The sequence below is a fragment of the Hemicordylus capensis genome, chromosome 1, assembly GCF_027244095.1.
Source record: "Hemicordylus capensis ecotype Gifberg chromosome 1, rHemCap1.1.pri, whole genome shotgun sequence".
NCBI classification, from domain to species: domain Eukaryota; kingdom Metazoa; phylum Chordata; class Lepidosauria; order Squamata; family Cordylidae; genus Hemicordylus; species Hemicordylus capensis.
In genome coordinates, this window is record NC_069657.1 from 356,089,748 (window position 1) to 356,117,678 (window position 27,931).

At 43.0% G+C, this 27,931-nt stretch overlaps 1 protein-coding gene and 1 long non-coding RNA gene across 15 annotated transcripts in view; one reads left to right on the forward strand and one right to left on the reverse strand.

The window, feature by feature from the left end:
* Window positions 1-823: 823 nt before the first annotated feature.
* LOC128342667 (uncharacterized) lies at window positions 824-17,140 on the reverse strand. 2 transcript variants are annotated; one of them, XR_008315105.1, is made up of 4 exons: window positions 16,980-17,140; window positions 14,823-14,970; window positions 4,996-5,181; window positions 824-3,895 (listed from the first exon to the last, which is right to left on the reverse strand). It is a non-coding gene; the product is annotated as an uncharacterized LOC128342667 (long non-coding RNA). The 2 variants fall into 2 exon arrangements; XR_008315104.1 differs by lacking the exons at window positions 824-3,895; window positions 4,996-5,181 and adding an exon at window positions 12,565-13,924.
* Window positions 17,141-18,747: 1,607 nt separating this feature from the next.
* AIG1 (androgen induced 1) overlaps window positions 18,748-27,931 on the forward strand; it is a 133,376-nt gene continuing 124,192 nt past the window's right edge. For 3 of the 13 annotated variants that reach the window (XM_053290283.1, XM_053290241.1, XM_053290250.1), the window contains exon 1: window positions 19,466-19,805. In XM_053290283.1, coding sequence (XP_053146258.1) covers window positions 19,665-19,805 — 141 coding nt within the window. In that variant the 5' untranslated portion in view covers window positions 19,466-19,664. Of the gene's footprint in view, window positions 18,766-19,463; window positions 19,806-20,632; window positions 20,718-27,931 lie in introns of those variants that run through there. The other 10 variants (XR_008315099.1, XR_008315102.1, XM_053290263.1 and 7 more) reach the window with 6 other exon arrangements.

Consider the following 27,931-nt stretch of genomic DNA (forward strand, 5'->3'; position numbering starts at 1 on the left):
CTTTTTCAAACTCCAGGCCTTTCTCCTTTGTATTCAGAGATTTAGCTAAGCTGGTTTAAACTTTTGCTTTGAGAGGTGTAAATATATATATTCAAATACTTTAAAATGCCCTTTTATTTAAGATGGGAATTAAGATACTGCTTACCATTTTTATTCATGCTGTAAAAAGTGTGGGAATTGAAAGTTAGTGCTCACTTTAATCCTGCAGCACATTAGTCAATACTTTGTTCAGCCTCATGCTGGCTTTACAAATTAGGCTGCACGCACCCACAATTTGCCTTGGTCTTTCAGTTTGACATCAGGCTGGGGAAGGATGCTTCTAGGCACAAACTCAACAGGCGACGGCGTAGCTTCTCCAATCATTTGCTAATACATCTGTCTAATACATCTGTACAAAGTGCAGTGCTTCCCCAATATACCACCTGCTACAGTAAATGTCTTGGAAGAAGTTCTACAGAAAAACTTCTTTTTGTTTTTCTGTAGCATTCCTAGTCACTTGCTACAGATCTACCTGTTAGATTTTTGCCTAATGCTTCTGTACAAAGCATAGTATTTCCCCAAATGCCATCTGTAGTAAATGTCCAAGCAGAAACATGGGTGCAGCAGTTTTCTCTCTCCACTCCATTCAGAAAGATAAGGAAGAATCAAGGGTAATCCCACTCTATGGAAGTCCTACAGTTGCCAGTTCCATTTTTTGGCTGAAGTGCAACTGATTGATGTCAATCTGGACAACTTTCCAAGGCTGAAAGTGCCTCTAGACTCCTGCGCAGGTTATCTGAGGACAGCAGCTGGATGTTGTAAGAATGGCTCATGGTACAGATGGTGCATTTTATTTATGTATTTATCATTAAATTTGTATACTGCCTTTTATTAAAACAATCTCAAGGCATCTTACAAAACAATAAAAGTTACACAATACAAATATTAAATTGGAATATGAAAATACAAATCTCATTAAACATTTTAAAAACATGCACAATATAGCCATAAAATACAAAGCAGCAGCAACAAAAACAACACTCATATATAAGCCTGGGTAAAAAGCCAAGATTTCACTTGCTTTCTAAAAACTGTGATGGAGACTGAGGAGCAGATGTCCACCAGGGCATGCTGTTCACATTGCCAATGCCTTGTCTTGAATTTAATCGCTGCAATATAGAGCTAGGACATTGTATATCCAGCATAAGGAAGTTCCTGGTTTTTTGGGTTATTAGTTGCTCCAAGACTGCTCCCCCTACTGTTTATGTTTTCAATGCCACTAGCCTGAATGGAGGCATTTTGCTGCTGTTGAGCAGCTAGTCTGGAAAGTGCCCAGGAGGTTTTTCAGACAGCAGGCTTTACCGTGGGTTTTCTGCAAGGCTTTACTCTGAGTTTGGGGCATAATGGATACTATGGTGCAAAAAGAGGATTTTTTTACCCTGGAAATAAATCGGGTTAGGTTCCCAATATGGAAGGGGAAACCCGAATCTTGTGTGAAGCACTCTCTGAAATATTGCATGGACTTCAGGGTAAATCTGGCTGATATGTGAACGTACACTCACTTTCCTAAAGTAAAGTAGAAGTAAAGTCACCGTCTGAAAAAGCTCTGGGAGAGAATTCCAAAGTCTGAGAGCAATAACTGAGAAGGCCCTGTCCCACATGCACGACAGCCGAGCCTCCCTGTCATGGCTCAGACTTCTGACTCAGAAGAGTCAGAGCAGGAGGATTCGCCTGCTAGTGAGGGCTCAGAGGCACAGCAACAGGATTTGGCAGGGAGACCAGACTCTGGAGCTGAGGACTCGGAACAGCTGCCAGACATGATTTCTGAGGAGGAGGAGCCTGGGATTTCACCTGTCTTGAGAAGACATCTCAAGAGGCAGGCTCAGTGGGAGTCATGCAGGCGCAGGAGATAACAAAAGAGGGAGCAGAAGTGCTGACTCAGGGAAGCCTGATTGGCTGCTGGTTCTCTTGAACCATATATATTTGTCAATTGCTCAGATGCTGTTAGCAATGTTGCTGACCGCAGTCCACCATGTACTATTCTGAATTCCTGACTTTTCCGTATTCCAGTTTGCCCTTGTTTATGCTTTCCTGCTTTGTTCCATTAATTCCTTGTTTCTGGTGTCCTTTGCTCTTTCATTCTTCGCTCTGTGTTTTCTTTTCAGTTATTACTATCTTTAATTAATTATAATTAATTATTACTATCTTTAATTAATTATTACTATTATTATCGTTAGAGTGGGGTACTGTTCAGGGGGACTTAATTCATTTACTATTTTCTTTGTGAGCCTTTTATTTTCCTTCGTGTAGCTTCGCTGCTGCTTTCTATTAACTCACAGGGGGAGTGCTGAAGGGGGTTGTAAATCCTGTTGGGTGAGCCGAGCTAACAGATTTACAGCACTCCCTCATTGTCGGCATGCAGAGCAGAGCCCCTCTGATGACCTTGTCAACCGGGCAGAAACCCTTGAAAGCAGGCAATCCCTCAGGTATCCAGGGCCCAACCATTAAGGGCTATAAAGGTCAAAAGCAGGACCTTGAATTGGACCCAGAAACAAATTGGCATCCAGTGTAGGTTTTTCAAACTGGGAGTAATATGATCCTTATGGGCAGGTCCGGATAAAATCCTAGCTGCCACATTTTGCACTACTCGCAGTTTCCAAATATTCTTCAAGGTCAGCCCCAGATAGAGCATGTTACAGTAATCCAGCTGTGATCTGACAAAGGTGTAACAGTGGCCAGATCTGCCTTCTTTAGAAATGCAGCTGGCGCAGTAGCCAAAGCTGTGCAAAGGCAACCCTGGCCTCCACCTCCACCTGAACTTCCAAAAGCAGAGCCGGGCTCAGCAATACCCCCAAACTGTGAACCTGCTCTTTCAAGGGAAGTTCAACCCTACCCAGAACTGATTGAATCCCCTCATCTCGATTGGCTCACCTACCTGCATTATTTTAGTGATTAGTTTGTGGGATTCTGTATATAATGCCAGAATGCATCAGCCAGTGTCCAAACCCAGGTCAAGCAGGGCAGGGCGGAGGCACAAGTTCTAAAGGAAGTGCTTGAACTAGCAAAAGTCTGGTATCATCTGAGAGTCTGTATAACTGGTGAGTCCACTCTTTCTGGATCCACTACTCTAGAGAAGACACCTGAGTTGCCCTCCCCCTCCAGACATAACTTCAACTCTTTAAAACTTGAAGAGCAATGGAGGGGGTTCTAAGGCAGGGTGGGATCCCCCCAGAGGCGTAACTATAGGGGGGCAGGGGGGGCACGTGCCCCGGGCGCCATCTTTTCGGGTCACGTGGGGGGCGCTGCCATGACCAAAAAAAATCTAAATTTATTTATTTTTTTAAAAATACACATTTCTCCTGCTCAGTGCAGCAGCGCTGCAGCATTCAAGGGAGCGTGTCGGCACCCCCTCCCCCACGAGCGGTCCCTTCCGCCCCCCCATTGCTTTGCTGGCGGCCAGTCAGTGGCCTGGCTTGGCGGCGGCAGGCACCGCGGTGGGCGCCTTTAATGCTGCTCACTGCGCCTGCCTGCCTGTGCCCCCCATTGCTTTGCTTGTGGCCAGTCAGTGGCCTGGCTTGGCGGTGGGTGCCGTGGCGGGCAACTTTCATGCTGCTCACTGCGCCTGCCCTTGGCTGAGGCTCGCTTGCTCCGTCGCTCACTTAGTCTGGAACAGCCAGAAAGAGGCCCTCTAGTGGCTTGCCAGCCAGAGGGTCTCTAGTCAGTGACGCACGCACGTGCGACTCGGCCGGCGTGCTGAGTCGTGCTGCGCATGCGTGCGGTGCGTCCGTCCGTCCTCCTCTGTTCGCCTGCACGTGGTGGCACGGTCGCCGTCGTGGAGGAAAGCGTCGTTGCTGGGGCTGGGGCTGCACTGCAGCAGGCGCAGGCAGGACGATGAGGACACACACGGAGGAAAAACCTAAGTAAAACCCGTGAGGAAAAACCTAAGTATAATGTAGTGTGTATCATCATTGCATCATAATTCTGTTGTTTGAGATACAGGCCAACTCCACAGGGTTGTTGCTTGTGAGGAAAAACCTAAGTATGTAGTGCACCACTCTGGGCTACTTGGAGGGAGAGTTCGCATTTTTGGTTATTTATCGCATTTTGAAATTTTTGGTAATTTTTGTAATTTTTTAAATTTTTAAAATAAAAGTTTTCTGAAACATGTGTGTCAGTCAGATGTATGCTCGGGGGGTGGTGGGGTGGCGCGGCGGGGGGGGGGGCGCAATTTCTGTGCTTGCCCCGGGCGCCGTTTTCCCTAGTTACGCCTCTGGATCCCCCCGCTGGAAGGCACTGGATCAGAAGTGCTTCAGGGCTCATCTGAGGAGCAACTGACTCTGGCTGTTCCAGCTCTGAATGAGAGCTGACATCAGAATCAGGGATCCATGCTTGAGGGGTCCTGCTTCGTTTGGGTGAACCCTGACAACCAGAAATATTTCAGGTGCACATGTAGCAAGCAACCGATTGGGGATGCTGTACATACTAGGACTATAGGCCACGTCCAGCCTCAGAGGCAAGATGCCTCTAAATACCAATTGCAGCCTGCAGGGGAGCAACAGCAGGAGAGAGGGCATGCCCTCAGCTCTTGCCTGTGGGTTCCCCAGAGGCATCTGGTGGGCCACTGTGTGAAACAGGATGCTGGACTAGAGAGGCCTTGAGCCTGATCCAGCAGGGTTTTCTTATGTTCTTGAGTTGGCACCTCCCCACCTGGATTGCACTATCATTGCGGTCAGTGGTCGCTCAGCCAAATCCTTAAGTTCAAAGGCAGCCACTACAGTCTGGCCTGAGAGGCCCCTATAGGGAGATTTCTTGACTGGGTTATAGTGCATTTGGAGCTGTCAGAGGTGTTTTTGGTTTTCTTTAAAACGTATCTGCATCAAATCTGGGTCATTGGTGACACTTGTCACCTCACCTACGTACTGTATAGACTGGATAGACACTTTGGATTTTAAGACCAATAGAATATTTAAGGCTCATAATGGTAGAATGTAGTTTTTACTCCACACAATACTGTACCTGACTGTAATAAGTATGTTTCTATGGCCGATGGTCCCCTTGAGATCAGTGAAGTCAGCACCTAGTTTGCATCTGCCTTTCATGTCTCAGCTTTCAGCATCCACTGCTTACATTTCCCTGGGCCCCCATTGCTCTATTCTTGCTTCTGATGGGTACTGGAGAAGAACAGGTGGCAGGAACAAGAGGCTGGAAGAAGGAATGAGAGGACCTTGGCTAGAAATAAATGGCTGGCCACATTACAGCAGTAGTATGCTAGCCATTAAGTCAGAATGGTGGGGGAAGAAAGGGAAGATTATATTAGAGAACTGCAATAGCAATAGTCATTCCACACTTTGTTTTCCATATGTGCAGGAACAGAATTGCAGCGTATGTCTTTAGCAACATAATGTGGTTGGATGTTACTATATTTAATTCCAAGAAGGTTGGAGGAAACAAGGTAAGAGTAGAGCACTTTGCTGATAGTCCCACTCATTCTAGGACAAACTATTATATTAGCAATGTGCAGGAATGTTTCAAGAATGGCATCCTGAGTGGATCTTAGGAGACAGGTAGTTAGTTTTAAGATGGACTCAAAGAGCTTTAATCAACTAGAGACACCAAGATTCCATTCTCAGCTAATAAATTTGAGCAAACAAGTTAGTAGACTACTTTCAGTCAATATTAATGTTCCATATAGGACAACATAAGCAACAAAAACAACAAAAGAGAGAGATACCATGAGTAGTATCACTATAATTATAGTATCACGATAATTATTTGCATTTCCAGAAATTATATCTGTGTAACCATTGCATGAAAAAAAATTGAGTTTTCCTATCACTATGTACACAGTGTGTGTAAAATCATATAACATGATTTTAAAAATCTACTTGCGAGATGAAGCCATTGCTAGATTGCTAGTCTTGCTAGATCTTATTTATTTATTTATTTATTTTTGTTGCATTTATGTACCACCTTTCATTAAAAACAATCACAAGGCGGTTTACAAAAGTTAAAAAACATACAATAAAATGACAATAAAAATATTAAGCTAAAAATATAAAAACAAACTGAATTTAAAATCTATAAAATACAAGCATAAAAACAATACAACAGGTAAAAACATACAGAAACAGCAATAAAAACAATATGTAAAAGCCTGGATAAAAAGCCAAGATTTAACAAGCTTTCTAAAAGCTGTGATGGAATCCGAGGAGTGAATGGCCACTGGGTGAGCATTCCAAAGTCTGGGGGAAGCAACAGAGAAGGCCCTGTCCCGAGTGCATGACAGCCAGGCCTCCCTCATTGTCAGCACCTGGAGCAGAGCCCCCTCAGATGTCCTCGTCAAGTGGGCAGCAACCCTTGGGAGCAGGTGGTCCCTCAGGTACCCTGGGCCCAAACCGTTAAGGGCTTTAAAGATCAAAACCAGCACCTTGAATTGGACCCAGAAATGAACTGGCAGCCAGTGCAACTCTTTCAGGATGGGGGTGATGTGCTCCCAACAGCAGCTCCAGATAAAACCCTAGCTGCCACATTTTGCACTAGCTGCAGTTTCCGGATATTCTTCAAGGGCAGCCCCACGTAGAGCGCATTACAGTAATCCAGCCGTGACGTGACTAAGGCATGGGTAACCGTGGCCAGATCTGCCTTCTCAAGAAAGGGATGCAGCTGGAGCACTAGCCGAAGCCGTGCAAAGGCACCCCTGGCCACCACCTCCACCTGAGCTAAGCAGATCCAGATCCAGTAGTACCCCCAAGCTGCGTACTTGCTCCTTCAAGGGGAGTGCAACCCCACCCAGATCCAGTAAAATCTCCTCATCCCGATTGGCTCTCCTACTGACCAACAGTACCTCCGTCTTGTCCAGATTCAATTTCAGTTTATTAGCCCACATCCAACCCATCACAGCCTCCAGTCCCCGATTCAGGACATCCACCGCCTCCCTAGGATCAGGTGACAAGGAGAGACATTGCTGAGTGTCATCCGCATATTGCTGACAACTCAGTCCAAATCCCCGGATGACCTCTCCCAGCGGCTTCATGTAGATGTTAAACAGCATGGGGGACAAGACTGAACCCTGCGGGACCCCACAGGCCAATGGCCACGGGGCCGAGCAGTAGTCCCCCAGCACCACATTCTGGACAATCACCCCAAGAAAGGACTGGAACCACTGCAGCGCAGTAACTCCGATTCCCATACTTGAGAGGTGGCCCAGAAGGATACCATGGTCGATGGTATCGAACACCGCCGAGAGGTCCAGCAGAACCAACAGGGACGCACTCCCCCTGTCTAGTTCCCAGCATAGGTCATCGACTAGAGCGACAAAGGCAGTCTCAGTCCCATATCCAGGGCGCAAGCCAGATTGAAAAGGGTCCAGATAATCCATATCATCCAAGACCCTCTGAAGCTGGGATGCCACTACACGCTCTGTCACCTTGCCCATTGATGAAAGCCATAGATGAAACCATTGTCCGATTCCAGAGATTGCTTTGGCATGGGGATGGGAGCTCAGCTCTCATTCCTAAAATAGGGATGTGCCCAAATTGGCTTGGGCAGCCATGGCCGGGGCAGAGAGTGGTTCCCTTAAGGAGCAGGTAAGCAGATCCTTTCCTGCTCCACTGCTGCCCCGCCACTTTTCTGGGTGGAGCGCTCGCTCTACCAAAGGTCACACGCAGCTGTGGCAGTGTTTCCTGCAGCCTGTGCACAGTGTCAGCATGCACAGGCTGCAGGGAACAGCACCACAGCCACACTCAGCCTTTGGTAGAACAAGCGCTCCACCCGGAAAAGCAGCGGGGCAGAAGTGGAGCAGGAAAGGATTTGCTTACCTGCTTCTTAGGGGAACTGCTCCTCACCCCGCCGAACTGGTTTGGCGGTGGGTGCCTGAGCCAGTTTACCCTAAGAAGGTGCCAAACTGGTTCATGCACATCCCTATCCTAAACCGCCTTCTTCATTTATTTCAGTAAAGATACTCTGTCAACATGGCAAAGGAAATGTGTGTCAAGCTTTGGATCTTTTCACTGAAATGTCCAGAGATCCTTTCACATGTAGGAATTCTGTATGTTTATCTGAGCACTCATAAAATTCTGGAGGGGACATATAATTGGACCAATGAGCAATTTAAAAGTATGTTAAATATTCAAACTGTATAAGAGACTTCTCCAGGTATGTTCAGGTACTCAGAATGTTAATTGACATTGTGCACCCTCCTGCTCTGGAGCCTTTTCCAGGCACAGGACAGAATAGGGATGTATTACATATTGGATTCATGAATGGCAAGCAGTACAAAGCTTCTACATTGGCCAGACCTGGTCTAAATACTAGGATCCTGGACTTCTATTCTGGTGCAGTCATCAAGCAGAAGAAGCACTTCTGGCTCCTCCTTCATTTGCTTCTAATTTCTGCACACCCACCAGGCCTAGAATTGGGTATTGCCACCTACAGTTCTGACGCTTTCAGACTATCCCATTGTTCTCAAAGGATTCCTGGTGGCCATTGATCAGCAGCCTAAAACTCTATTGTGAAATACATGCTGCATTAAATTTCTATCCACAGCTTCATCCTTCTCTTTAAATATTGTTTGGGGCTTCTGTATTTAGCTTCCTCCTAGAGCTCTTCCTACGCTTACTTCTGGGTCTCACATTTCTCTTCACCAGACATTAGTCACACTGATATAGAAAGGCCTGAGTCTTGCTAAAACAATAGGTTACAGAAAGGTCTTAAACGACTCACAACGTCAGTATTTTCTTCAGAAAGCAGAATATATAGCCCCTGCAGATTAATTCTCCTGCTCTGCAGTTCACATATCTGATGAACAGATGACACGCTGTCATTGACACTGAGGAGAGTGAGGCTGAAATGTGCCACCCAGCTTTATCGTGACCAGATGCAATGGGGAACAGGGTCCATGAGCCATTAAACTTCATGTAGAGATATATTTCTGTCCCCCCCACCCCCATTTTTTGAACATTTGTTTCTATTATACTGGCACAGTCATGCCAGTATAGTTAAGATGGAGAGTAGTTTCAACACTGAATGTTTCTATTATACTGGCACAGTCAGTGGTTTCAACATTCCACCATGATAAGCCCTGAACATTCTATTGCTTATAAAATCAAAACCATTTCTTCGATCTGCCTGGCCACCAGAATACACTCACTAGGTGACAAGAGACACCTCTCCTGCAAATTTGGTGAAGATCCATTAAAAATGACTTAGAGCAGTTCAAAGTTTTTAAAAGGGGGGTTAAAGGGTTGGCGATGTTGTTTCAGACTGAGGAAGTGGCATTTAAACGATTCTGTAGTCCATTTGCATTGTTTCAGCCTTTAAACTGCATGCCAGAAAAGTGCCTTTTGTATATCCCTCTGGGACCCAATCGGTGGTTATTTCACAACTGATCCTCATAGTTCCATTTTAAGAGGCTGACAAATGCATCTTTACTGCTAAGCGTCTGTCCAGTAGGACTTTTGAAGCTGTCGTGCCCACAGCATTGCCCACAACCAGTATGGCAGTCAGCTCCTTCCCTGTCCAAGCCTTGAGAGCACAGCCCAGTTTCCTTCTTCTGCCCTCTTCTTTCCTTCCCCCTCTGCAGCTATACCTTTTAATACCTTAGAAGGTTAAGTATTAAATACCTTTAATACTCTCCTTTGCTTTAGAAAAAGCACTGTTCAACTCCAGTCGTCAGTTACTCCATTGTTGTTGGTTCTTCAAAATCATGTGCATTTTGTCCTGACCTCCAGCCCAAACTGGTATGCTGTTCTGTGCAGTTGGGTGTAAGCAGGAGGAGGGGGTAGAGGAGGAGGAGAAGACGTGCTCCATTTAGCTAGTCTGCAAAGGGCTCCTCTGGGCTCCTCTAGGCTGGTGTGTGTGTGTGGGGGGAGGATATCTGGACTGTATAGGCCAGCAGGGATGGGGAACCTTGGCACTCCTGCAGATGTTGGCCTACAATTCCCATAATCCCTAGCTATTGGCCTCTGTGGCTGGGGATTATGGGAGTTGTAGTCCAAAAACAGCTGGAGTGCCAAGGTTCCCCACCCCTGGATAGGGGGTGGGATGGCTGAAGTGTATGTGTGTGTGCACATGCATGCATCTGTGAATGGCTGCAGAGTGTGTGTGTGTGTGTGTTAATGGCTATGTCTCTTGTGTACGTTTACACTATTTTGCTAAGACCATCCTGAAGAAAATTAAAACAAGCAGGAGATCTGTGAGGATGGGAAATTTCTAGCTTTAGAAATGTGCACCCACACTTTGCCTTGGTTTTTCAATTGGACAGGGGAGGGATGCATCCAGGCAGACATTTAACAGGAGCAGTTTCCCTAATAACTTCCTAGATATGCCCATGATGAATTTCTGCCTGATGCATCTCTGATTAAGGCAAAGTGGTGGGTGCATGGAGCCTCATTTCTAAAGCCATCATCATATTATTTATTTATTTATTTATTTATTAAAACATTTTTATACTGCCCAAAACTTACGTCTCTGAGCAGTTTACAACAGAATAAAAACAAAGTAAAACATTCGTTAAGACAAAAAGGGGAGGGGGACACACACATTACAACAATTTAAAATTTTTAAAATAATATTTTAAAACAGCATTAAAACTATTTACCAGACTGCACACAATCTTTACAACTTTTATGGCATGGAAGTTAAGACCGGCACCTTAACTTGCAATTTCCATTCTTTTTAGAGCACGAGTGAAAATGTAAAGCATCTTAAACCAAAGGTTTTTGGATTAATGAATATAAACATAAGAGAAAATGTTTTCTTAAATAGAAAACATAAGAGGTGTGGGGGAAATGCAGCAAAATGTCATCTCAGCTTATTGCCTTCTTGAGGCCTGAAGCATGCTTACTTGGAAATGTGCATGATGCTTGGAAGTAGCCCCCATTGATATGAATGGGACCTCCTCCTGAATTCCAAATAAGGGTTGTGGCCGCAGGAATTTTGGAAAGTGCAGCTTATCACAAAAGCACTATTCAGTATTTGTATGGTGTTTTTCAAGGGGGTAAATTCATATCTCATGTATTATCTTGATGCAGTTCTTACAACAGTCCTGTAAGGTAAGTATTATTATCCCCATATTGTCAGCTTGGGAACTGAGGCTGAGAGGGAGAGACTTGCCTAAGGCCACCCACTGAGTTCATAGCAGAGGCAAGGTATAAACCATGGAAGCTATGATTCACAGCTCAGTCTAGCCAATTCAGGAAGCTGAAGGTGGTATGAAAGAGGCATTGTTGTTCATGGTGTGTACACACATTTTACTGGTATCTCTGCAAAACAGGTTTTGTAGGATGCCAAGATCATGGGGGCACATGGATAAGACTGACTATTGCAATACTCACCGAAAGGGGCTGCCTTTTAAAGACAACTAAAACTACAACTGGGACAAAATGTACCCACCAGAGTGCAGGTCAGCAATGTGGTGATTGGAATACATCACACTGATCTGCACTGGGATCTATCTTTTTCCAGGATGCTTTTTAAGATCCTGGGATAAAACTTTAAAGTTCTAAACTTTAGAACTTTAGAGAGCCAGTGTGGTGTAGTGGCTAGAGTGCTGGACTAGGACCGGGGAGGCTCGAGTTCAAATCCCCATTCAGCCATGAAACTAGCTGGGTGACTCTGGGCCAGTCACTTCTCTCTCAGCCTAACCTACTTCACAGGGTTGTTGTGAAAGAGAAACTTAAGTATGTAGTACACTGCTCTGGGCTCCTTGGAGGAAGAGCGGGATGTAAATAATAATAATAAATAATAATAATATAATAATATATAAACAGTTAAGGACCAGGGTGTTTTTTCACACAGCAGGCTTTATTGCAAGTTTACTGTGAGGCTTTACTGCGGATTCAAAGTTGCCCCCAAAACACGATGCAAAAAGTGGATTATTTTACCCTGGATATAAACCGGGCTACACTCTTAACATGCAATGAAAAACACAAATTGTGTGTGAAGTGCTCCTCAATAGCTTGCAGGGACTTCGAGGTAAATCTGGCCGATATGTGAACACACACCTTCCATTCCAGAGGAGATGCGAGCTAAAAGCCATGTGTGAAAAGCAACCTAGTTATTTTATTTATTTATTACATTTATATCCCGCTCTTCCTCCAAGGAGCCCAGAGCGGTGTACTACATACTTAGGTTTTTCCTCATTTTAAGGACTAGCTTGCCCATATGAATCTGCCCAAGTCTTAAGATTGTTCTTTTGGCTCCAACAAAGACCTTTTGATTCTCCAAGGAATTTTAAGATGTTTTAACTGCTGCTTTATTGTTGTTTAATTTGTCAGTTGGGTGGGATTTTGATTTTATTTGCTTTTATTATTATGTTTTGTACAGTCCTCTAGGAACATTACTGAAAAGTGCTATTAAAATATTATAAATAAATATACCTTCCTGCTGCTTTTAGTGCTATTTTGATTTTAGTGTTGTTTTATAGCCTTTTTAAAACACATATTTATTCTTTTAATTATTATTGTGGTTTACAGTTGTTGCTACCTTGTAAGCCCCTTAGAAAGCCCCCTACAGTAAGCCCCTTAGTAAGCCCCCTACAGTTTTCTCAGGTACTTTTCATGATAGAGAGTCAGGACTTGCACTGAATTAGGAAGCAATGAATAAACTATATTTTTTTAGTACACTGCATTTCAATCCGTGTTGGATTTCTATGAAGATCACTTAAGAAATAAAAAAGCACATCAACTAGAAACAAGTGATGGGAGAGTGCATGGCCATTTTGTGGTGCAACAGGAATGCTTGCAAACTGCAAGTCTGTTTTCCTAGTAAATATAAGATTTTACAACATGCATGCAACAATGTAAAATAAATTAAAAAAAAACATATCCAGAGAACTTCATTTCATGCAGTGTTTAGTTCATTAAAATATGGTAGAATTATTCTTTTATCCATACTAGACTTGAAGTTCTTAAAAATAAATCACATTCAATTTGATAAGTCTATAAGATAAAACAATCTTAGTAACAGTCTGATTCTGCGAGCAACTGTGCAGCTGGTCTACTGATTACAGCTGTGGAAAAGCAAGGATTCATTCCAACACAAGATGTTGAGAAGAAATAGCTATGAGAAGAATTAGGGTCTGTGCCCAGGCCCTACACGGCAAGGAGGGTCCATGCCAAGCAGCAAAACCAAAGCCAGAACAGAGACTGCAGTGCAAGTCAAGAGAGGCAAGCAAAGCTAGGAATGGGGGCAGAGAGAGCAAAATAAGGAGTCTTGGTCAACAGCCCATGCAGAAGTCAGTCGGAAGCAGACGTTACAGGAGACAACTCTCAGAGGAGCTCTCAAGCAGTCCGAGGCAGGCCCTGATCTGCAGCAAGCATCTGAACTGGCTTTCCCCTCCTCCCAAATATGCCCATTGGGAGAGAGGCCCCAAGCAGCCAGGTGGAAACTTCATCATTGGTGTTGGAGCTTAGCCCTGTACTCCTCGGGTCTTGGGGAGATGGTGAGGGAACAGGATCCAGACAGAGGGCACTAGATTCCTAATGCTTCCAGATTCTTTCAAAGGGGCTTCTTAAGGAACTGTGGGTTCTAGCTGCTCAGAGGCTGTGCAAGACTCCTATCAGTGCCAGGAAGCCTGGTTGGGTTTGCTCCTCACAAATAGTGCCGGTCTCATTCCCCTGTATGGCATAGTTGTGCTGCACAAAGGCCTTCTTTAGGACTGGGATGGCAAAGCAAAATTCCGCTAATGAACCTTCTATTGTCAGTTTGGGAGCCAAGAACCATGATCCATCCCTGCACCACTTTTCCTCTTCAGTAGGGTATTTGATGAATAGTGATGGTGCAACATAGGACATATCTGCCCACTTGCAAAACATGACACTGCTTTAGTTGCTGTGGCAACATAGCAGTAAAACTGATTTGTAGAATCAGGCTGCAAATAATGAATTCACAAATGATGAGTAACCAAAGCTTTGTAGATCTGGTGCCAGTATACCAGCCAGGAATGCTAGGGACAGAAGGGTGCAAACAGAGAAATTAATGGCTTTTGGGCTATAGAACAGGACAGTGAATTCCAAGCAAAAATAATAAAACAGGTATAAAGCATATAAAATATGTTCAAAGCTCTGCAGCCACTTTTATGAAACGCAGCTAGAAAAGTTGTATTTTACATAAAATACTGCAATGCACACATTAACTCTTTAATAGAAAGTTTGTATTATTAGCAGATTTAATAGTGTACCTGACCATGCAACTAGGATTCTACACAAGATTGCAGATTTGTAAACACTAGTTAGTTGCACTCTCCATTTGACTCACAGACTATTTAAATGGGCCCACAGTGGTGATGTTGTCTTGTTGTAATACAATCTCACATTTAGCTGGGTGTATTGATCTTTTTAAAACAAAAACAAAACAACAACAACCCTACACTATTCCACACAAAGCTGTCTTGCAGCAAATCCTGGGGGTCATAGAAGCAGAACATGCAAACTATCTTTTTCTTTAAAAAGCAGGTACTAGAGGTTAATAATATAAACGATGATTGCTGCTACACAGTAAAAATCTTTTTTGTCATTAGTTCAGGTCATTAAATCACGCATGTCTACTAAATGTCACAACTGAAATAAACTAAGCAATGATTAAAACAGACAACACTGCTTTAATTAAGGGAGGGAAACCTAACTAGTAAAACTAACTAGTAAAACTGTATGGTAGAGGTGATGGTTTTTGATTTGCATGAGCAGACAAAAATTAATGGGTCCAATCACATCAAAATAAGGGCATCATTTGACCAAACCAAAAGTGATAAATGTGAAGAATATATGCAGCATCAATGCTGATAAAGAGAGGTGGTGTTTCCAACAGTAATGACTCCTCCAGATGACAAGTTCCTATGTGTTTACCTGGGCAGGGAGTTTCCTTCTTCTGCGAGACACACTGCATTCAGCAAGGAAGCTGGTCCAGTCCTAGCCTCTGTCAGCCTAGTCCTCAGCAAAGAGGCAACCTGGTGGGTCTTCCTCAGTGGCACCACAAAGAAAGCCCAGCTGTGTACTGCCATGAAAGAAGAAGAAACCTAGGGCAAGGGCTCTCAAAAAATAGGGAGGAGACTCATAAAGAGACAGTTTTGAGACAAGGCTGTGTTCAAATTGTATAGGCACCTTAAAATCGGTCTGGAAACATGGTAAGTAGCCAGTAACAATGATTAAAAATTGGACTAATGTCTCTTTATATCCAGCCCCTGTTAGGAGACAGGCAGGTCATACAGAATTCTGCATAATCTGAAGTCTCTGGATCATCTTCAAGGGAAGCTTCATTACAAAAGAAATTGCAGTCACATTCATACTTGACATTAATAGGCCATGGATGATGTTGGCACAAGTGGTTTATCAGTTTTAATTGATGATGAGCTCTTTCTCACGATCCCATGAGAGGGCTTGAGAGCAGGTAGCGGGGAAGGCTGCAGGAGCATACCTTCCCCACAGATGGTCCTGCTGCTATGTGTGCCTAGATGTTCCGTTGCTGCCTCTGGCAATGCAGAGTTGTGGGGGTCAGGATGCGTCGTCCTGGCCCCCAGAAATCCCACAATGTACCACATGAGTGCACAGTGCATTGTGAGGGTCCCCTGCAGCACTGGTCAGGAGACCCACAGTGTTTTAGCACTGCCTGCAGGCAGCCGGTGCTGACACACAAGCAGTTAGATGTGGCTAAGAGCACAAGCGCACCCTTAACATCAGCTAACTGGCCGATCTTTGGCCGTCTTTGGCAGGGTTGCTGCCGAGACGCCGCTGGGATCTGCGCCTTGTGGTTCTTACCCAACCTAACCTCGATTGGGCATCCCTAGGTTGCGTTAGGCTGCACATGAGAATAGCCTCGATGAAAAGCCATAGCTAGCACCAGAAGCAGGCTCAAATCCAGGACCATATGCAGACACTACACCTGCTGTTCTGGGAGAATCAAATCCTATCTAGAACAAGAATACATACCTCTCACAAGTCCCTGGGACCACCAACCATTACATAGGTTGCATAGGAAGCTGCCTTAGACAAAGGCAGAGCATTGGTCCATCTAAATCAGTATTGTCTTCTCCACTGACTGCCAGGATTTCTTCAGGGTTTCAAATGGATCTTTCCAAACCTATCCAGAGATGCCATGGACTGAGCCTTGGAACTTCTCTGTGCAAAGCAGATACACTTCCATGGAGCTAAGATCTTTCCCCCTCAACCTGCAACATTTTTGTCTTGTCAGGATTCACCTTGATTTTCTTCATTCTTATTTAGACCAGCCTCTAACAGAATTTAGGCATTGGATTAAGACTCCAACTGTTGTTCCTGGATTTAATGGGGGGGGGGGATTAGAGCCTGAGGTCATCAACATGTTGATGACAGTGCACTCTAAAACAATGAGCAATCTTTTTCAGCTGCTGCCTATAGATATTCAAAAACATGGGAGATAAGATGGAACCTTGCCACACTCTTCCAGCAAGTTCCCAAGGAGTGATGTGGCAGTTGCCTGAAACTCCTCAAGGCATGGCAGGATAATTTGATGACCCACCATATCAAAGGCCATTGCAAGGTCATGAAGAAACAAGATTACATTCCTCTTATCAATTTTTAAACAGAGATCAAACCAGGGCTACCAAAATAGTTGCCATCCAAAAGTTAGCCTGAAGCCTGATTGAAATGGTTCTAGAAAATCATTCCACACTTCTTCTCTAAGATGCTATTTTTGGGGTTACATAAAACTGCTGCCTTTGCTTGAGGCTCTTCAAGAATGATAAAAAGGAATTAACATCCAAAGAAACACCAAGAAAGAGAATAGAATTAGGCATACATATTGTGGATGGACTTGATTACAACAGCAATGAATGCACCACTGAGAGACCTAAGGCCAAGTTGAAGACAGATCATCCTGGAGAGAATCTATCTACGTGGTCGCTAAGATTTGACACCGACTTGATGGCACTTAATCAATCAATCAATCAATCAATCAATCAATCATTGTAATATCTGCTGCTGTGAATTTTGTAAAATAATACTATAGGAGACAGAAGTCTTACTTACCCACTGTGTAACTTTTACTGCAGCTCATGATATCAAAATGATGGCTGTTCTAGAATTCAGTTATCTACTGATGTTCCCCAGGAGTGCTTCCCTCCAGACACCCATTCATGGAATACTTTTGGTTTCTACTATCATTGCATATGCAGATTATTTTAATAGTACTGCTGTTGTAAACAGAGATATGTAAATCAGTTTTTGCATTATCCACATCTGCAATTCAAATGTTATTTCTATTTTAGCTAGAGGTATATTTGAAATGTGGAGAAAATTATAGTGGACAAAATTGTAGGGCTGTTCTAAGCTAATTTCCCTAATCCTCATCCCATTGCGCAACCTGCACCGGCAAAGCACGGGGGGGGGTGCATAACAGAACATTACATTCTTGTTGTCAGACACCCTTCCCAAATACTCTGGCTCTCAATCTGCAGTATAAAGTTATTAATATTGGATTACATGACAAGGTAGTTGTCAGCCACTATCTCAGTCTCACCATCTGGGGATAATTATACTGGACTACTTTATAGCATTGTTGGCACTATCTCTCAGTTTCACACACACCCATCTACAAAGTGAAAATAATAATACTGGGCAACATTTCAGGATTGGTATACTGTTAATACACCACACACACACAACACACATATCCTTAGTACTTGCTCAATAAGCATTTTCAGGCAAACACTAGAAACTAAAACTGATACAAACAGCACAAAACTATCAGCTTTGCTGCCTGAGTAAAATTAGGTATTTAACTACTGAACTGTTTGTGGGCCCATTTGTCAGTTTGTACACAATAATTCTACATATTAAAATGAAATCCCGCATACTTGTTCAGGGCACAATTCTGTGTTCCAAGTGCAAGTATCAGCTCAATAGCCACACTTCCTTTCCAAGAGAGGGGAAATGCAATATATAATACAATGTGATATCCCCTTCTAACAATTAGACATTTGAAAGAAAGGTGGTGTGCATATTCAGGACTGCATACTGTGTATTAAGCATAAACCTCACTTGAACCCTCACACCAGCTTTTAAGAAGCCAGGAAAGATGTTAAATAAAAAACACACACAGTGTGATACCTGCCTTGAAGCCCGAGACATTGGGCAAAAGATGATGGCATTTTAAGAACAAATGCTGTCTTGACCCCAACACCCAATTTCAAGATGTTGAGCACTTGAAGACCGAGTCAAAATGAAAGCTGGTGTTCAAATCCACAACGAAGAGTTACATGTTATGTACAACCCTGGACTTGATTTGAAAAGGTCCAGGAGCATGCAAAGTCTCTCAAACACTGGTCAGTATTCTGAGGGGAGAAAGAAAGAAAGAAAGAAAGAAAGAAAGAAAGAAAGAAAGAATTTTATATTTTCTTCCCTAGCCCAGGAAGCATTTGCAGGACAGTTCTTTAGGATCTCAAACAACTGGTTTCTTTTTTATTCTCTCGTCCAACGTGAGAGAATCTGGATTTGAAACTGTGAGCTTTAGCTTTATTTCTACGGGTGGCAGGATGGAGGTAAGCTGAGGATAATAACATAATACTAATGCTGCCAATCTACCGCATTTCTATATTGTCTCCCGTGTTCAGTGGTCGCTATACCACCACCACCAGCGGGAGACTACCAGGGCTTGTTGGGAAAAGAACCCGGAAGTCCGGCATGGAAACCATGTGTCCCCTTGCTTATAGAGATAGGCGGTAAAAACTAGAGTGACATTTCAATTGTCTGCTTATAAAAGTTCGGAACCTAGAGTTGTTCTTAGAATAGAGAAATTCAGAATCCAAGCACAGCTGTAAGTATCTCATGCATGTTTCCCCAGAAACCAAGGAGACAACAAAGACAGGTGTTTCATGCTCTTTCATCTCATTTTATGTAAAGAATGTGTGTGTGCGGTGATGGGATAAATGCTGTTTTAAACAGAAAAATTCCCCGGTCAGTGCCAATATTGTCCATACCACGAGGAGGTGAGGAGGCTGTGACTAAGAGAGTGGTTTGTGGTAGCCCTAGCACGCCACTGTTAACAGTGCAGATCAGAGGTGTGGCAGAAGCTGGTTGAAGTTTCCAGACAAAATTCTCCCCCGCAAAACACCTCTCATTGCAGCAAAGGTCAATCTACTTCTTGAACTGACGTCTCAAAACCGTCCCAGCCCAAACTCAGTGCCCAAATGCAGAATCTTTGAGTTCCACTGCCTTGCATTTAGACGTCTTAGGCTTTAAACTGCTTTAACTAGTAAAAAAAACAAAAGGGGGGGGAGTTCTTACGAAGACAGACCTGAGATATAAAGAACATAAACCCCTGGCTCAATACTATCTTTTATTGTGCGTGTGTGGAGACGCTGCTGCCCAGACACAGCTATGCTAAAATCCCGGGTTTCTCCATATGTTTCTTTGGACAGCTCTCCCTTCTATGACGAGGGAAGACCAACGATGGTGCCCAGACTAAACCCGAAAGCTAGGCATGCTGTGTGAGTCTTTCTATTTAAGTCTATGCCCTTGCTTCTATTCTTTCTCCAGCTCTGTAGAGAACCCGGAGCTTTGCAGGTGCGCGCCTCGCGCCAGCCCGCTCTTCTGTTTAGAGGTCCGCAGGAAGACACACGCGCGCCACATTCAAGGCAGGAAAGCGCGTCCCCGTGGCCTCGAAGCCGCCGGCATCATTCCGAGCTAGGCAGGCCTAAGTTATAAAGTAGCAACATGGCGCTCGTGCCCTGTCAGGTGCTGAGAGTCGCCATCCTCCTCTCGTATTTCTCCATCCTGTGCAATTACAAGGCCATTGACATGCCAGCGCATCAAACCTATGGAGGCAGCTGGAAATTCCTGACATTCATTAATCTGGTAAGTTCCCTCTGCTGCCTCTCCCCCCACCCCCGCCTGGTCCGCCTTGCACTGTGTGCTCCCATCCTTCAAGCTGCCTCTTCCTGCGGCGGGTGCACCTGGGAAACTGGCTGCGCTCCTTCACCACGCGCTGCTGGCTGCCGGCAGCGGCAAAGATGAAGCACACGCCCCGCTGTTCCTGCGCTGCTCTTGCAGTTCCGCACTCTGGACTCCAGCGCGTTGGTCTTCCTTCCTAGATCACCTCCCCGCCGGCAACATCAAGAGACGACCTTGGCAAAAGGGAAATGTCCTTTTTCTTTAAGCGGTTGCACAGAACGGTGCATGCCTAGCTATGGAAGGGGAGGAGCTAGGAAGGAAAACTTTATTCGCACGAGGAAGAGAAGCAGGGCAACGCAAACATAGCTTTTCCCCGCCCCCGAAGATGCTGTCTTTTGTTGTTTAACTGTGTCTGCAAATAGAACAGGTTGAGCTCATCTGAACACGAATCCAAGTCACATTTCCAAGAACAAAAGGAAGAAAAATTGATAGTAGAAATTGTGGATATTTCAGTTCAGGGTTAGGTAATTGTATCATCAGCATTATTACATGTTATAGGCTTTCACGGGTAAATGTAGAAGATAGGGCTTGCTGGGAAATTGTTCATCATTTTAAAAAAATGTATAGTTTCTCTGAAATTGCTACTTGTGGACCTTCATACACGCTAGAGCAAGAATGTCATAAAAACAGAGATTTGTAATTTTATTTATTTACATCCCTGTTTCAGTGGTTTTAGAATATATTATCATCATCATATGCACAACTAGCACATGCCATTTGTCTGTTTTTAGTGAAAGGCGCAGAAATCATTTGGCCAACACGCTGGAGAGGGGCATGCGTTCATCTCCTGCATGTGGGCTCCCCAGATGCATCTGGTAGGTCACTGTGAGAAACAGGATGCTGGACTAGAAGGACCTTGGGCCTGATCCAGCAGGGCTGTTCTTATGTTCTGAAGCAAATGGCAACAAGCGAGGCATTAGCATTTCCCCCCTGCAATTTCCACTGTGACATCAGAACAAAGGGAGTGCAGGACCATCAGGAGATAGTAAAGATGCTTCAACATATTATATATCCTGCAGTTGGTTACTGAACATGTTCATCCATGATAATTAAGGTGAAATGGATTCCAATATGTTCAGACTTGTGTGAACATTTTAGTCAATACATCAGAAAATAATTTTGCCTCTCACTAAGGACTCGGAGAAGGACTTTTTAGCTCGTGGTGCCTTGGAAGTTTCTCCAGGTTGTGTGTCTAAGGTAGAAACTACATGTTACCTTGGCAAATGGGTGTTATCAAACCTGAGCTTGTCAAGGTAATGCAGAGGCAAGATAATATTCCAGTAGAATTAGAAATAGGAGAGGGAAATATATTTGAACCTATCTTGTCATCAGCTGTGGTGGCGCAGCTGGGAAGCAGCCTGCCTAGAGTGCAAGAGCTGCTGTTAGTTCAAATCCCCGCTGGTGTGCTTCCCAGACTGTGCCTAGTAAATACATTTGTAGTTACCTATATTGGGCAGCAGCGATATAGGGAGGTGCTGAAAGGCATCATCTCATACTGTGCAGGAGGAGGCACTGGCAAACCACTCCTGTATTCTACCAAGAAAATCACATGGAATGTGATCACTAGGAGTTGACACTGACTCGATGGCACAATCTTTCCTATTCTGAGTCAGACCACTGGCCCATCTAGCTCAAGATTGTCTACACTAGCCAGCATTATATGAATTATTTCAGACAAAGGTCTTTTCCAGCCTTACTTGGAGATGCTGAGGATTGAATCTGATACCTTTTGCATGCAAAGCAGGTGCTTTATTACTGAACTACACCCCATTAATCTTTCTTGGACTCATTATTCTTCCTGTGCCATTCCCCTTTCTCTATCTGTCTTATATTTATTGTTATTATTAAGAATATTTATGATCTACTTTTTGGCAAAAAGTTCACTAAGTACTGGAGCCCACAAAGGTTGGCTTGGCCAGCCAATATGTGTGGTTGCCACCTGTCCTCAATTTCCCCCAAGTTCTCATGCACACATGCAGACACTTAGAAGACAAGTGGGTCTTCTCATTTGCACTGGGAGATGGTAAGAGACAATGGCATACCTGCCAACATGTCCCTATTCTTTAGCTTGTTGAAAATGGCAGTGAAGACAAGACCTCTGTAGAAGAGATCTGTGTGGTGCTGGGTGTCCCACTTACCTCTGTATGATCTACGATCATAATAAAGTTTATCTATCTATCCCACTTACCTCAGGTAAGTTGGCAAGTGGATTTGTGGATGCCTGACAAAGTAGTTTATATAACAAATTAGTGAGAAAATGGTTTCCTGTCCCAAAGAGGCTCACAGTCTAAAGAAAAACAAAAGACACCAGCAACACTCATTGGGATGCTATGCTGGATTGAATAGGAACATTTGATGTCTCCCTGCTAATTATAAGAGAGCCACCACTTTAAAAGGTGCCTCTTTGTCCAATTAGCAAGTGTTGGCTGCTAGATTGTATACAGTGAGTTTGAGCCAAGGGAGGTTTAGGGATTATTATTATTATTATTAATAATAATAATAATAATAATAATAATAATAATAATAATTCAATTTCTGTACCGCCCTTCCAAAAATGGCTCAGGGAGGTTTACACAGAGAAATAATAAATAAATAAGATGGCTCCCTTTCCCCAAAGGGCTCACAATCTAAAAAGGGAAAGGGTTAAGCATCCACATTCCCACTGTCCACTGCAGATGTTCCCAGGTACCTACATCAACTTTACAGGGCAAGCCCAGAGCTGGAAACTCTGTCTTTGCTTCATGATGTGTCTAAATGGCAGATTTGTGGCTACTGTCTTGTCAATAGGTATTTGTGAGCTTGGAACTAGGAGCTGGTTATATCTAGTGAACTCTACCTTCAACCTGAATCTATTTTTCATTGGACTTTAAAGTTGTTATTAACTTTCAGATCAGATTTTATTTACCGCCATTGACCAGCGATAAAACCAAGAATTACAGTAATAAAAGAACAAGTCACAGAACAATGTCAGTTAAGGGAATACCAAATGTAACAACATCAGTGCAACAGTCTCATACGCAGTCTGAGCTCCCCTTGGAGCCAATCAGGGAGCTATGCACCCTGATGGCTACATAGCAGAGTTTCACTAGAATGTAAGAAGTGGAAGCATCATTACCCATAAGTAAAAATTTGACTAAAAAATCATCTAGATGTCCAGGGAACCCAATTAACAAGGGAAAAATCAAACAATGCCTAATATCCCGATAAAACCTACAATGCAATAAAATATGAGCAATGGTTTCAATTTCGCCAGAACTACAATGGCAAAGCTGGGCTTCCATAGGTAGATGTTGGAACCTCCCACTGAGCATAGCTGACAGAAAAGCATTTAAGCAAGCTCTAGAAAAGACCCTTCGAAATTTAGAAAAAGTGATAGATGTCCAGTATGGTGCAGAGGAAAAACCCACCCAGACCCTTAATGACCTATAGGGCCCAATTATTAACTTTCAATTTTTTCTAAATTATTTTCTTTAGATATATGTATGAGAAATGCATGTATGTGTTTTAAATTTAGGGGTTTTTTTTACTACTAATGAGAAACCTGTTTGAAAGATAATCTACATTTAAAAAGCTTATGAGCCCTTGTGATGATCAAAAGGGGCAGGGGGAATACAAAATCCCTCCTCTAGCTGTGAGGAGTCCTGGGAGGCTGTCACCATCTACTTTTTAATATGAGCAGATTCACCCTTCCAAGGGAATATTCTGGGAGAATAAAGTTATTTATTAATTATTTTATTTATTTAAAGTATTTATACCCCGCCCCTCCAGCGCACTACTGCTCGGGGCAGCTTACAACAATAAAATAGAAAATAGATACAAGACAATAAAAGTAATACAACTAACCAAGTTGAACAAACAAGTTAAATGGTTAAAAACCACAATCATTATTAGATTCAAATTAAAAATTATTTTTAAAAGCTAAAAACTGAAAGTTATAAAATCTAAAAAAACTCACCAGATATAACAAAAAATGGAGCATTAAACAGCCTCCTTAAAAAAAGTGTGTTTTAAGTTGTTTTTTAAAAACACTGAGGGAGGGAGCATGGTGAAGCTCTTCAAGGAGGGTGTTCCAAAGCTGAGGGGCCACAACCGAAAAGGCCCTGTCTCTAGTCCCTGCCAACCAGATCTCTGTTAATGGCGGGGCTATGAGCAGGGCCTGAGGCGATGAGCGAAGGGGCCTGGCAGATTCATATGGGCATGGAAAACCCCTCACTACAAGAAAGGCTTGAGCTGGCAGGCCTTCAAGAGCATGTGACTGCGGAGACCCAGTAAGGAGGGATACTCCTTAACAACAACAAGGATTTATTAATAATTGGTTGATAAAGAAAACTATAGAGGTATCAATAATCGCTTGCCTCCATTCAAGTAACCCCATCCCCAGGAACTGCAAGAACCATGCAGTCAGATCCAAGCACTTAAACAAAAATAAATTCTCTGATGTGTTTAGCTAAACTGGTCCCTATCCTTCCTATTTACTTCCAGGTAAGGACCTTTCAGTTGATTCTCGGCCCAAGGTTGTTAGTCTCCCTTTTTCCTACAGTGGTTGCTGATCACACCTCACTTCAGGGCCTGCAGAGAAGAACTGGATTCTCTCCACTATTCCTCTATAGGCTGCTGTCCAGTAAACCCTGCCCCTCACTCTGGATTGGGCCACAGGGATTTGGTTCTCCTGGGCTTTCTTCCTTATTTGGAGAAGCCCACCCTCCAAGCAGTTACTCTGATTGAAGCCTAGTCCTTCCTCAAGCCTGACTATCACTACAACCCTTAATACAAAACATGTTTCACTTTTGAAGATGCCACAGAGATATAATACTGCTTTTGAACAAGTTTTGTTTTTCTGAGAGTTAATTTACAGGAAGACATTTATTTATTTGTTACCAAAGGATTCCAGGGCCATTGTATATTTCCTATGAGCTTTAAATTGATACAGAATTGTTCTGCATGTACAAATAAGATAATACAAAATTAAATATAACAGTAAGTAACAAAATCTACTTGACTTTTAGATACAACTAGATCAGGCCTGCTTAACTTTGGCCCCCAAGAATTTTTGGACTATAACTCCCATAATCCCCAGCCACAGTGTCCAGTAGCCAGGGATCAAACAGAGATTCCCAGATGTTGACTACAACTCCCAGCATCCCCAGCTGCAATGGCTTTTGGCTGGGGATTCTGGGAATTGTAGTCAATGACATCTGCAAATTCCTGTTAGATGGAACACTGCCAGGGATTATGGGGATTGTGGGCCAACATCTGCAAGAGGGCCGAAGTTGAGCAGCCCTGGACTAGATACATTGCTATAAGACAGGCCTGCTCAACTTTGGGCTCCCAGCTGTTTTTGAACTACAATTCCCATAAATCCCAGCCACAGTGGCCAATAGTCAGGGATAATGGAAGTTGTAGGCCAACAGCTGCAGGAGGGCTGAAATCGAGCAGCCCTGCTATAAGAAGTAAGTAAATTCTATAGCAAAAACATTCCTTTGATCCAATGTATTTTTCTGCAGTTTTGTAACTGAGTTCTGATTCTTGGAAAAACTTACACATGCTTTGAAAATTAATATTAAGTTTAAGGAAGCAAATTACAATTGTACTGCTGAGTGTGCTTCTATTTCCTCTGTATGACACCAGAAGTGTTCTCTTCTTTCATGTAACGTTTATTGAACTGTTACAGAAAACTTTGTTCACTGTTCTTTGAGTTGCAGATTCTATCCTTTCTTCATAAATTGATCTGACTTGATGCTGGTGGTGCTTATTTGTGCTGCATTTTTATTTTCTTTAAGAATTATTATGACAATTCTTTTGTAAAAAAAACAAATTAATGTCTTCTGGGCACTTTCCAGATTACACCCTGCAACGGAGTCACGACGAATCTCTGAATTGTGCTTCCACACTTCCTGTGTTGTGACTCCGCAGTCCCTACTCTGACAGCAGGGTGCCGTTCAGATTTCCAATGCCTTGTTTTGAATTTAATTGCTGCAATATAGCGCTATGACGCCGTGTATCCGGTGTAAAGAAGTTGCTGGTTTGGGGGGATTGTTAGTGTTCGTGAGACTGCTCCTCCTGCTGTCTACATTTTGAAAGCGATTTGCCTGAATGGAAGCATTTTGATGCTGTTGAGCAGCTATTCTGGAAAGCGCTCTGATGAACATAATTTGCTTAACATCAGCTATTGCCCAATGTGCTTCATTCACTGGCAATGAAAAAGCTTCTCTTTATTATAAAAAGGAATCTTTCTATTGATTTCAGCAAGAGTTCCTCCAACAACATAGGTTTGGTTGTCATATTGATGGATTGTCCACCTTTTCTCAGGTTGTTTATTTTGACTATAGGCTCAAGTATTAAATGAAGTAAGTCAAGCTAAAGGGTTCTGGAAAAAGTTATCACAATTGTGGGTCACTTTTTCACTGAATTAGGGACCCTTGTTTTGGTATACATGGAGGTACACCTCCTTTTTTATTCACTGAGGCTATTTAAAATAATTACATAATCAAAAAGTGTCTGTTAACTGTATTAAAAAACCATTGAAGTTGTTGACAGAAACTGCATTTGTCCCTGCCAATCTTAAAGGATGCCACCTCTCCATGTTTGCCACATCCAGTTATCTTCATGATAGCTCAAAAACTATTTATTTTATTTCTTAGGCTGCATTCGTGTTCGTATAGGCAGCAGTATTAGGTCTTGTCAGGGTTATTCAAGATTGCATGCCTTACTTCTATAACTTTTCGGTGCTCTACGTAGCAGTATCCTGCTCACTTGTTTCCTTATAAAGAGGCTTTTGTGCACTGACATTTTGTGAAGGTATCTAGGGTTCACCAATGCTGTCTTTCTAGAATGAAGTGGTAATTGAACTGTTACTCTCCAAACTGTTCTGAGGTGATTTGTGATGATTTGTATTAGCCTTCCAATGGGTAAGGAGGAATTACCACACATCCGATGAAGATGTGTGATAAAATGATCATCTATATGAATTCATTTATGTGTGGTAGACAGATGAATCCTGAGAAGGGGTAAAACAAGCCATTCTGTGGCAGTGTTCACTTCAATATCAATTGATTGTTCAGAAAAGCAGTTCCAGCGTAGCAATATGGACTTCTTTTTAAAAGAGAGTGAGAATGTAGTAGGCATTATACAGAGCCTTCTTTAAAGAAGAATCTACTCCTTGTCACCTAGATCCTCTTCTAATGAGAGCTTGAGTGACAAGCGTTTCTTTAAACCAAAGAAGAAAGATAAAAGATTGATTAAACCAATAATATGAATACAATGAATATTTATATATTTATATATATTTTCAACAGAAGTTCCTAAAGTGGTTTACATAGATATAAATAAATAAATGAAATGGCTCCCTGTCCCCAAAGGGCTCACAATCTTAAAAAAAGAAACAAGATAGACACCAGCAATAGCCACTGGAGGGATGCTGTGCTGGAGATGGATAGGGCCAGTTGCTCTCCTCCTGCTAAATAAAGAGAATCACCACTTTAAAAAGGTGTCTCTTTACTCAGCAGGAGATTGGCTTCTTAAGCTTATTAAGGCAAAATAGTTGTTCAGTGAATACAGGGTTGCCAATTCTTTTTGGTTTGAAAATTCCTGTGCCTTTAACAGTTGCATGACAAGCAGAAATTCAGCAACAAGCTTTTTCTGTCACTGCATCTGAACTCAGAGAAACACTTCACACACTGACATTTTGCTTGCCAAGCAGCCCTTAAAGGAGTCATGTCAGGAAAAAAGAGGTGGCAACCTTAGTGAACGTAACCTCATAGTTTGAAAATAATTTCTTGGGTATGTTTTGAATTCATGTCTATTAGGGAAAAGTTTTTTTAAAATTATATTTCATAATATCCAGATGGCAGTTACATGTATGAAGCAAATCTTTTGCCATCCTGTTAGTATTACTTCCTGAAGGTACAACACTAGATAAACAAATATTTCATTCTGGATAAGGAAGTTTGAACATTTACTGGCCTGCTTCCGGTAGATTGGCTTTTGAGTTTTGCACTTGCAGATCTTTGTTTTGTTTTTCCTCATCATTT